Below are 12,222 nucleotides of genomic sequence, written 5' to 3' on the forward strand. Positions count from 1 at the left end.
GGACTTTTTTGAGTGAGAGTGAGATAGTGAAACCTTTGTTTTTTGATGGATCAATGTACACAAACTTTGTTTAATGCACAAAGTTATTAATAATATTGTATTAAATGACCTTCAGGCTGTGTATATAAGGTGTATATGAAACATAAATGAATTGTGTGTATGTACACACACTTTGTTTAATGCACAAAGTTATAAAAAATATTGGCTAAAATTACCTTCAGGCTGTGTGTATAAGGTGTATATGAAACATAAATGCATTCTGTGCTTAGACTTGGGTCCCATCGCCATGATATCTCATTATGGTATGCAATTATTCCAAAATACGGAAAAATCCGATATCCAAAATACCTCTGGTCCCAAGCATTTTGGATAAGGGATACTCAACCTGTATTCCATACATTATACAGTGTATAAAAAGACCAATGTTCAGAGTCGTTACTAGTTTCTGATACCGCTCCCCCAGACTCCTGCACTTGCTCCAATGTTCCGCAGAGTGGGAAATTGTGGACTGCATTTGGAAATTCCCCTCAAAAAATCCTGCGTTTGCCACTGCTATGGGGGTAGGGGTGTATAAGGGAGAACAAACAGAGGCTATGTAGCTGTTGCTGTAAGTGGAATAGAGTGTTACAGCTTACTATATGAAAGAAAAGCTACCATGTTGAATGATATGATTGTACAAATTAACAGATAAATTTAGTTACTACTTTCCATCCCATGTGATTATTGTGAGCCAACGTCATGGTAATGCAGACTGTAACTCGGCTATAAAACACAGCCCTGTATGTAATCTCTATATTTGTGGATATTTTTAAAAATGTATGTAATTGGCAGAAGAGTTAGTGAGACGCAGGAGTAGGAGAGACACAGAGGGGCAGGATAGGGAGAGAGACTGAGGAGCAGAAGAGTGAGAGAGACTGAGGAGCAGAAGATAGTGAGACACGGACAAGCGAGTGAGATAGACTGAGGTGCAGGTGATAGAGAGACACAGAGGGGCAGAAGAGTGAGAGAGACTGAGGAGCAGAAGATAGTGAGCCACAGAGGGACAGGAGAATGAGAGAGACTGAGGAGCAGGACATAGAGAAACGCAGAGGGGCAGGAGAATGAGAGAGACTGAGGAGCAGGAGACAGAGAAACGCAGAGGGGCAGGAGAAAGAGAGACTGAGGAGCAGGACATAGAGAAACGCAGAGGGGCAGGAGAATGAGAGAGACTGAGGAGCAGGAGACAGAGAAACGCAGAGGGGCAGGAGAATGAGAGAGACTGAGGAGCAGGAGATAGAGAGATGCAGAGGGGCAGGAAAATGAGAGAGACTAAGGAGCAGGAGATAGAGAAACGCAGAGGGTCAGAAGAATGAGAGAGACTGAGGAGCAGGAGATAGAGAGATGCAGAGGGGCAGGAAAATGAGAGAGACTAAGGAGCAGGAGATAGAGAAACGCAGAGGGTCAGAAGAATGAGAGAGACTGAGGAGCAGGAGATAGAGAGATGCAGAGGGGCAGGAGAATGAGAGAGACTGAGGAGCAGGAGACAGCGAGATGCAGAGGGGCAGAAGAATGACAGAGACTGAGGAGCAGGAGATAGAGAGATGCAGAGGGGCAGGAGAATGAGAGAGACTGAGGAGCAGGAGACAGAGAGATGCAGAGGGGCAGGAGAATGAGAGAGACTGAGGAGCAGGCGATAAAGAGACACAGAGGGGCAGGATAGTGAGAAAGACTGAGGGGCAGAGAGAGAGACACAGAGGGGCAGGAGAGTGAGAGAGACTGAGGAGCAGGCGATAAAGAGACACAGAGGGGCAGGATAGTGAGAAAGACTGAGTGGCAGAGAGAGAGACACAGAGGGACAGGAGAGTGAGAGAGACTGAGGAGCAGGAGGTAGAGAAACGAATAAGGGTCAGGAAAGTGAGAGAGAGTGAGGATCAGGAGATACAGATATACAGAGGGGCAGGAGAGTGAGAGAGACTGAGGAGCAGGCGATAAAGAGACACAGAGGGGCAGGATAGTGAGAAAGACTGAGTGGCAGAGAGAGAGACACAGAGGGACAGGAGAGTGAGAGAGACTGAGGAGCAGGAGGTAGAGAAACGAATAAGGGTCAGGAAAGTGAGAGAGAGTGAGGATCAGGAGATACAGATATACAGAGGGGAAGGAGAGTGAGAGACATAGAGGGCAGCATAGGGAGAGAGACCGAGGAGAAGGCGGTAGAGAGAAACAGAGGAGCAGGAGAGTGAGAGAGACTGAGGAGCAGGCGATAAAGAGACACAGAGGGGCAGGATAGTGAGAAAGACTGAGGGGCAGAGAGAGAGACACAGAGGGGCAGGAGAGTGAGAGAGACTGAGGAGCAGGCGATAAAGAGACACAGAGGGGCAGGATAGTGAGAGACTGAGTGGCAGAGAGAGAGACACAGAGGGACAGCAGAGTGAGAGAGACTGAGGAGCAGGAGGTAGAGAAACGAATAAGGGTCAGGAAAGTGAGAGAGAGTGAGGATCAGGAGATACAGATATACAGAGGGGAAGGAGAGTGAGAGACATAGAGGGCAGCATAGGGAGAGAGACCGAGGAGAAGGCGGTAGAGAGAAACAGAGGAGCATGAGAGTGAGAGACTGAGGAGCAGGTGATAGAGAGATGCAGAGGGGCAGGAGAATGAAAGAGACTGAGGAGCAGGAGATAGAGAGATGCAGAGGGGCAGAAGAATGAGAGAGACTAAGGAGCAGGAGATAGAGAAACGCAGAGGGGCAGAAGAATGAGAGAGACTGAGGAGCAGGAGATAGAGAAACGCAGAGGGGCAGGAGAATGAGAGAGACTGAGGAGCAGAAGATAGTGAGACACGGACAAGCGAGTGAGAGAGACTGAGGTGCAGGTGATAGAGAGACACAGAGGGGCAGAAGAGTGAGAGAGACTGAGGAGCAGAAGATAGTGAGACACAGAGGGACAGGAGAGTGAGAGAGACTGAGGAGCAGGAGGTAGAGAAATGAATAGGGGTCAGGAAAGTGAGAGAGAGTGAGGATCAGGAGATACAGATATACAGAGGGGAAGGAGAGTGAGAGACATAGAGGGCAGCATAGGGAGAGAGACCGAGGAGAAGGCGATAGAGAGACACAGTGGAGCAGGAGAGTGAGAGACTGAGGAGCAGGTGATAGAGAGATGCAGAGGGGCAGGAGAATGAGAGAGACTGAGGAGCAGGAGATAGAGAGATGCAGAGGGGCAGAAGAATGAGAGAGACTAAGGAGCAGGAGATAAAGAAACGCAGAGGGGCAGAAGAATGAGAGAGACTAAGGAGCAGGAGATAGAGAAACGCAGAGGGGCAGAAGAATGAGAGAGACTGAGGAGCAGGAGATAGAGAGATGCAGAGGGGCAGGAGAATGAGAGAGACTGAGGAGCAGGAGATAGAGAGATGCAGAGGGGCAGGAAAATGAGAGAGACTAAGGAGCAGGAGATAGAGAAACGCAGAGGGGCAGAAGAATGAGAGAGACTGAGGAGCAGGAGATAGAGAGACGCAGAGGAGCAAGAGAGTGAGACATACTGAGGAGCAAGAGACGCAGTAGAAAGACGCAGAGGGGCAGGAGAGTTTGAGAGATGGAGAACAAGAGCAAAACTGAGGAGGGAAGAGAGTAGGTAGAGAAAAAGAAAGAGAAATAGAAAAAGGGAAGAGAAAGGGTGTCAGAGAGCGGAAGAAAAAAGATTGAAAGGGGGGGAAAGATGGAGAAGAGACAGAGCAGAAAAGATAAAGGGCGGGATGTATTAACATTAACATACATCGCCGCCCATTGCAACGATGTTGATCGCTTATGTACTAACATATGCGATTAACATCGCAATGCGGTGACGTAGGGGGCGCAATACCTGTGAGGTGGTGTGCGGGGGTCTCCGTCACATCCCTGGGGTCTCCATCCTGCTCACCTGCCGGGAAGCAGGCAGCAGGCTGTCCCCGGCACCTCCTCCTCCTTCCTGCAGCCGGAAGGACCACCGGCTGTGTTGCTAGGGGGAGGAGTAGTTTAGCTTGCGGTACCAGGGCTGCCTGGAAGAAGGTATGCCAGGGGAGGGGGGTCGGCATCTGCGGCGGGGTACGGCGGAGGCGGCGGGTTGCGGTGGTCGGCATTAAGAAGCCCATAGGCTTCTATAGGGTATCGCCATAAATAGGGCCGTGGCTTCATAGGGAAGGGGCGTGGTCACAGTTATGACCCCTGTAGTTGTGCCCCCAGTAGATTTGCCCTCAGTAGTTGTGCTCCAGTAGTTATTCAACCTGTAGTTGTGTCCCCTAGTTGCTGTGCCCCTTGTAACTGTGCCCCCTGTAGTTGTGCCCCCTGTAGCTTTGCCTCCTTTAGCTGTGCTCTCTGTAGTTGTGCCCCCAGTAGCGTCACTTACAACACAAAAAAATAAACAAACCACATGATACTTACCAGCCCCGCTCCTGCTCCCGACCGCTGCTGCGCTGCCCTCCGTCTCTGGCTGCCCGCTCCTCTCTATGGGAGGCACATCATGTCGTCTCTCCCATAACAGGACCGCACAGACACTACCCCTAGCATCTGACAGTGGTGCCGGCTGCAGCAGGCACCCACACAGCCCACGGCGCCTGCTGCAGGCGGGGAGCAGGATGCGGGTGGGCGGCGGGTGCCTGCGGGGGTGACTGTGGCCACACCAGTGGGCCGCAGCACCCCAGGTGCCCGCCCTGCTTGCCCGTGCCTAAATCCGCCCCTGCGTACATTGCATAGATATAAGATGCTGTGCTGATGATACTCGCTTTAGCAAGTGTCGGAATCCACGTACTGTCGGAAGCGCGGCCAAACCCGGTGGTGGAGGTGTGTGCCCGGAAGCTGTGGAAGGGGGAGCCCCTTCCACAGCTGCCGGGCACGCACCTCCACCACTGCCGAGCCACCGAGTGATGAGGAGAGCTGCAGGGGGCTGAGCACCTCCACCCCCGAGGCCCAGGAAGACTCATTGTGTCACAGGTCGCCCGCGTCGGCTCCCGGAGGACGCTGCTTCTTGATGAAGACCAGCCAGAGGGCACCGCAGCTGCTGCCATTAGAGGGCAGGGGGGTGTCTCCGCTGCTGCCGTTAGAGGGCAGGGATGCTGCAGCTGCTGCTGGGCCGTCAGTGGGGGCTGGAAGTAGAGGCGTAGGGTGAAGCGGGTGCCTTCAGCCACACGCAGCGCGCCGCCCTCCAGGGATACCAAGCAGGTTTTAGCCCCTTTACGGATTTGGCCGTTCATTGAATACTGCTTTGTCGGATCTTTTCCGACAATGCTTGCCGGAAAGGATCCGACAAGCATTGACTATACCCCTATGTCTTGTTTATATTGAAATCTCATTACTATGTATAATCTCTGGATAGAAAGAGTAAATATGTCACTATATCATAAACAGATGACAAAATATTGTTTTCTCGTCTCAAAGTTGGTCTGTAAAAACCCATAAATGTTGACATTGTGTTAATTTGTTTTGTTGGCAGAATATTTTGACAAAAGTGGAGGAGGGGTCAGAACGTGAGACATCGGCGCTACAAGCACACCGCGAGCTGGAGAAAGTAAGGCCCATGGCATGGGGATATTTATAAACCTTTTGAAAATTAGCAATAGGAACCATCAATTCTGTAAGAGATTTATAAATAGTACAATAGTACAGTACACATAATAAAGAACAGTCTGCTTCTAAGGCCAAATGTAGTTTGCATTGGTATAACAATGGGTAACTGATTTAGCCCCCTGAATAACTTTAATCATTTGTATTTCCCAGTGTTCCTAGGTAGCTATTTTTTTGTCAAGTTCTGATTGGTGTTTTTAGAAAATGCCAAATAGTCTTCTCTATAATTTTTTTGTAGAACACATTTTGTAATACTATTTTGAAAAAGTAAAATTAGAACGACATACAGGTACATTTGTTACATTTTTTCCCCCTTGATCAGAGGTAGGCATTTATGTTTGCTGAGACTTGTAGTTCCACACCAGATGAAGAGCCCAATATTATATTTTATTTGATGTAATTTTAATCACATTTATTTTGCATTCAGTTTGCCGTTATTTGCTTAAGACTGTGATCTTGGTTTTAATGCTGCATTAGTAATAGCAGCATTTTTTTACGTTATCTTTTAATTATTGTTTTTACGATTTTATTTTTATTTAAAATGTTGCCCCTATGTCTCTTGTTTGTCCAATATACTGTATATCAGTTATGTGTCACACTGACCATACCTCTGTCTTGTGCTGTTCAGCTTGTGCGAGCCTGTAATGATGGAGTCAGGAAGATGAGTCGCACTGAACAGCTTATCAGCATAGAGAAGACACTTGAATTTAAGATCAAGGTATGAAATATATGTATTTTTTTTATTATCTGTGTTTTGTTTTAACAACTTAAAAAATTGAAGTGTATGTATATTAACCTGAACAATAACATGAATTCAACCAAATTTACTCTACCAAGTAGGCTTCCATTCTCAAGGTTCCCTTATGTACCGTATTTGCCGGCGTATAAGACGACTGGGCGTATAAGACGACCCCCAACATTTCCACTCAAAATATAGAGTTTGTTATGTACTCGCCGTATAAGACTACCCCCTCTTCCGCACACCTTCCACACACCAAATAAAACGTAAAAGAACATCAGATTGTAAAATGTATAAAAGTATACCCCTGTGTGCATTTATTGTTACCGGTTTCACATGAGTGCCATTAGTATTAGTATTAGTGCCATTACAGTACCTGTCATTGTCACCATTGTACGGCCACAACGCGACCGCAGCGCCTCCGGCCAGTCCCTGCATCTCCCTGTAATTGGCACTAGTGCGCAAGTCCGCATGTGCGAGCTCTGCGTAGACAAGGGGCGGGCTACGCTGATGACCCGCCGCGGCCGCACTGGATACCGCGCGATACTGGATGGTATGTAGAATGAGGTGGGCGGGCATCGGGAGGCCACTATGGGCACCGGGCGAGTATCGGAAGGCCACTATGGCAGCTATGTCTATCCCAACTGAAGTGCACCCGTCGTATAAGACGACCCCCCCACTTGGAGGCATGTTTTTCAGGGCAAAAAAGTCGTCTTATACGCCGGCAAATACGGTAAGTTATAGTGTAATACAGGTTGAGTATCCCATATCCAAAATGCTTGGGACCAGAAGTATTTTGGATTTCGTATTTTTCCGTATTTTGGAATAATTGCATACCATAATGACATATCATAGTGACTGGACCCAAGTCTAAGCACAGAATGCATCTATGTTTCATATACACCTTATACACACAGCCTGAAGGTAATTTTAGCCAATATTTTTAATAACTTTGTGCATTAAACAAAGTTTGTGTACATACACACAATGCATTTATGTTTTATATACACCTAATACACACAGCCTGAAGGTCATTTAATGCAATATTTTAATAACTTAGTGTATTAAACAAAATTTGTGTACATTAACCCATCAGAAAACAAAGGTTTCACTATCTCAGTCTCACTCCAAAAATTCTGTATTTTGGAATATTCCATATTTCGGAATATTTGGATATGGGATACTCAACTTGTAACATACAGATCCATACAGAGAGCATACTAGTTACTGCCATACAATACAGAGAACATACTAGTTACCGCCATACAATACAGAGAACATTCTAGTTACCGCCATACAATACAAAGAACATTCTAGTTACCGCCATACAATACATAGAGCATACTAGTTACTGCCATACAATACAGAGAACATTTCAGTTACTGCCATACAATACAGAGAGCATTCTAGTTACCGTAATACAATACAGAGAGTATTCTAGTTACTGCCATACAAAACAGAGAACATTTCAGTTACTGCCATACAATACAGATAGCATTCTAGTTCCCGTAATACAATACAGAGAGTATTCTCGTTACTGCCATACAATACAGAAAGCATACTAGTTATGGCATACAATAAATGGAGCATTCTAGTTATTTCCAAACAATACAGAGAGCATTCTAGTTAGTCATACAATACGGATAATATTTAGCAGGGATGGTTTTCTGTCCTAAGGGTGAGAACATTGGGGTTTTACTTTAAATAAAATTGATGTACAGTATGTTTTGACATTCTGATGATGAATTTAAATTCTAAGTGGGTGATGTAACTTTATCTCTCTCCAAGGCTTAGCACATATGTCCCATAGTATACATATAGCATTACAGAATATGAATGACAAAGAATAAAAAAAAATTTAAACCACGTAAAGCCACAATTTCTATTCCTCCACTATTTATAGAATACCCACCTTTATGTATTAACATTTATGTCAAATCTACTTTGTCAGGTTTATTTAATGACACGTGTAGCTTTCCTTTTTACACCATGGAGATATATATACGAGGGCTACTAGGGCTGAGTGTTCCTGGTCTCTCTTCATAGACACAAACAGAGAGTTTTTGCATATAGTACATGCTCAGAAGTGACTCTGTGCATTTTGCGTATGTCCGTCATGTGCATTACAGGGTAGAAATGGTGGTGAGAAAGCAATCGCATGGAACCACCCTGGCTTGTGGGATTATCATTGTATATGTGTTTGAGAGAGATTCGCCCATATAGGGAAGGGAAGCCTGTATCTGATGGATCTCATAGCATGGAGCTGGGGCAAGAGCTGTTCCTAATGGTGGCCAGTGTAAAAACAGTGGGCAGCACAGGTTTCTACTTGTACAGAAGAGCTATACAGACTCTCGCAGTAGCATGAGGTAGTATATCAGGCTTCCATGGCTGGCCGCATCTACAGCCACTTTGTGTTCATCGCAGAATCAGGCCCATTATTCTGCATGCTTGTTTGACAGTACATGGTTCCATAATGTATTCTTCCTGCCAGCTCATTCTTCCTCTATCCTCTTCACAGTCTGTGCCAATCATCTCTCACTCCCGTTGGTTGTTAAAGCAAGGCGAACTACAACAGATGTCTGGACCACGCACTTCTCGCACCCTCCGCACTAAAAAGCTCTTCCGTCCTGTGTATCTTTTCCTCTTTAATGATCTGCTGCTCCTGTGCAAACGTCAACCTGGGTGAGTAGTGCCTGATAAAGACACTGGAATTAAAATGGGAACTCCACAAAGAAGAATTACTTAACCACTTGGCCACTTGGACCCAGCAACTAAGGAGATACACACCCCTGCCAGAACCACCATGATGTCATTTTCCTCGTTGTGTCATTGGCATGGGTTATTATCTACTGAACTTCAGGTGTCCCATTCATTAGGTTTCTTCTTCTTGGAGTCATGGGCGTTTTGAAGGGTGAATACATGTTTCCATGAGCAATCTGTATGTTGGCACACGTATGGCTTACCTCTTCCTTCACAGAGCGGAGCTAATGGTCGAGGTGCTAGAGTAATCATTCATTGAGATCATAGATCACAAATATATTCCAGACATTATTCCGTAGCCCTGGTGGCTCTTTCCTAATTGGGACGCCTGTTGTACAGAGGATTAGCTATTGGAGTTCTGCAATGTTAGGCCCATAAATTAATTCCGAAAAGGCTACAATACATTATTAATATAATTGTGGTTACAGCTGTATATGTGATTTTTATTTTTTTTTACCTATGGCACATAGGTAGGTTTGGAACTTAGTAGATCTGCTACTATGCCACATCTCACACGCATTTTCCCTCTCAGAGACCGATATCAAGTATTTGATGTGGCAGCACGTGGTCTCCTTCGTGTAGAAGAGCTGGAAGATCAGGGTCAGACACTGGCTAATGTCTTTATCCTGAGACTCCTGGAAAACACCCATGAAAGGGAGTTTACCTATATGCTAAAGGCTACATCCCAGTGAGTACCTTGCTTGTAGTAACTGAAACACTACTTGAAACTGTTACCCATGCTTACAAAACAATGTGCATTCACCAGTGTATTTTGTGATGGTCGGTCTCGGCACTTTGGGAGTGATGCCGAGTTGGGCACAATTGCATATTGAAGATATACTTGTTTGTGAACTACATCAATAAATGGCGAGAGTGATACGGTCCCCATTGCCAGCAATGGGGACGCAGTGCAGCCTTTCCGGCTTCAGCAAAGCCTTTCGGGCATTGCCGTGGCCCATCCAGATGAACGAGTCATGCACATGTGCAGGCTGGCCGTTGTGTATGTGCGTGACACAGAAGCCTGTCGCTGGCATCGGTAGGCTGCCAGCAACAGAGAGGAGGATGCAGCTGAAGCGAGAGACGTCGCTGGAACTCACCAGCAAGTAATGTTGAATGTCAACTGCATATCTGCTAGTATCACTGATATACTAAATGAAATATACCACTGGTAATAAGGTCTGTTGGTAAATAGGGCCCCTAGTGTGATGCGTTATTCTATTTATAATATCTGAATGTGACTTAAACGTGTCTTTCAGGAGCGAAATGAAGCGATGGATGACGTCTTTAGTTCCTAATCGAAGAACAAAATTTGTTTCCATCACAGCTCGAGTTTTAGGTAACATACAGTTTAAAAGATATCTATTCTTAAATTCAGTTAAGGGGGTGAGATGAGGGACTTGAGATCAATGGTTAATTGTTACTTGATAGCACAGATTAGTAGAATCTTTTAATACTTATTACTATGTTGTTCTAATAAATATGTGTTTTTGTTATCTAATCCGTCTATCAGTATATCATTAATTGTCTTTTAGATCACTGGTTACCTTTTGCTTTTCTAGTCATGACATGCACATGTCCTGCTTTTATCATTTTGGTGTCACCGCCTCGGAAGGTGTCTCTCGGTACGGTACACATCCCCCCCCAGCCCACACAAACCCCTCCCAGGTGACACCCCTGCATGTAGTATTGCCCCTTCCCAACTCTGCACATTTTATATATGCCCCTCCTGCAGTGCAACAAGGTTTTGCCAAAGTGTAAATCACTCCTTTTATTGCTCCTATTTTTGATTTGCTTCTAACTCTGAATCAGGCTGTGTGTAGGGAACTTTGAGCAGGGAATTGCAAAATTGTTCTCTTATTGCTGTTAGTACATATCTCTGCTGCTTGAAATTGTACCAGGTGTTATTTTTTTTCTAAGGGTGACTCTTGAATGGATCTTCAGGTTGCAGATGCCATTCAGGGATCCATGCAAGCTAAATACAGGCACCAGTTGCATAGCGACGGTGCTGCTCCCTCGGCCAAAGTGGGAGCAACCCATGGTCTAAAAGTGCCAATATTAGAGTGCTCTTTCCCTATTAGAAGAATGATTTAGAAATGAAGGAAGTTTTCAGTTCAGAGAGGTTTTTGTTTCATATTATGTATTTATACTGAAGAAAGGGTCCAATTTATAATCTGTACTAAGAAAGTGCAGGTTTCTAGTATGAAATCACCAGAGACCTACAAAGCATTGCCAGGTTCCAGCTATCCTTGCAGAGTTCTGTAGTTAAAGATTTAATACTCCTTTAAGGACAAATGAGGAGATGACATCCATGTCACGCCCCTTTGCTATAAAAGGTATAGCTTAACAGAAGATAGTGTTTTCATTTGACTGTCAGAAATCTGGGCTGTTGATATGTACTGTATGTTAAATAAAAGGGAAATCTATGGATTGTTTAGATTCATAAGAGGCGATTCCCGTAGGAGTCTTCTGGGATGTGACCAGTAAGAAACATTGCTTATTTTTGCAGGGTATGCAGTGTCTTACTTATGGTAGAACCCAGACTGGTGTGCACAGCCCACATTGTGTAAGGTTCCACTGGGACCTCATGCTGAACTGAATCTGCCACATATCCTCTTATATTTATGGCAAGATAATTAATGACTTATTAACCATATGTTTGCAATTGATATATTTGTGAGCTGAGTATCTCAGATTACATTGCAAAATCAATTAGAAGGTCTCTCACATTTTATAGAACCTGGCAGGCAGCCCCTTCTGAAGCGTAGGGACAATGCTAATCCTTATAATACGTGACTGTACATATCACTACTCATCCTTTATACAGGAGTTTATTCATATATAAAGTCACTTGTATATTATTACTGCGACTGGGAATGTTGTGTCTTCTTTTCATGTATTAGTGCCACTATGAGTGACTCTTATCCATACTTGCCTACCTGACCCTCTCCATGAGGGAGAAAATGCTCTGTTCCTGGACTTTCCTGGTAATGTATGATTGCCATCACCTGTGGTGAGCTAGTTAATTGATAAGAAAAGTGTTTCACCACAGGTGATGGCAATCATACACTACCAGGAAAGTCCAGGAACAGAGCATTTTCTCCCTCATGGAGAGGGTCAGGTAGGCAAGTATGACAGACACAGAGACACACACACACAC

General features: G+C 45.2%; 1 protein-coding gene across 6 annotated transcripts in view; it reads left to right on the plus strand.

The window, feature by feature from the left end:
- NGEF (neuronal guanine nucleotide exchange factor) overlaps positions 1-12,222 on the plus strand; it is a 216,452-nt gene that overhangs the window by 183,834 nt on the left and 20,396 nt on the right. For all 6 annotated transcript variants that reach the window (XM_063915726.1, XM_063915727.1, XM_063915728.1 and 3 more), the window contains 5 exons: positions 5,436-5,510; positions 6,195-6,284; positions 8,824-8,987; positions 9,598-9,753; positions 10,322-10,401. In XM_063915726.1, the coding sequence (XP_063771796.1) occupies positions 5,436-5,510; positions 6,195-6,284; positions 8,824-8,987; positions 9,598-9,753; positions 10,322-10,401 (565 nt within the window). The remainder of the gene's footprint in view (positions 1-5,435; positions 5,511-6,194; positions 6,285-8,823; positions 8,988-9,597; positions 9,754-10,321; positions 10,402-12,222) is intronic.

The sequence above is a fragment of the Pseudophryne corroboree genome, chromosome 4 (genome assembly GCF_028390025.1).
Source record: "Pseudophryne corroboree isolate aPseCor3 chromosome 4, aPseCor3.hap2, whole genome shotgun sequence".
NCBI lineage: Eukaryota > Metazoa > Chordata > Amphibia > Anura > Myobatrachidae > Pseudophryne > Pseudophryne corroboree.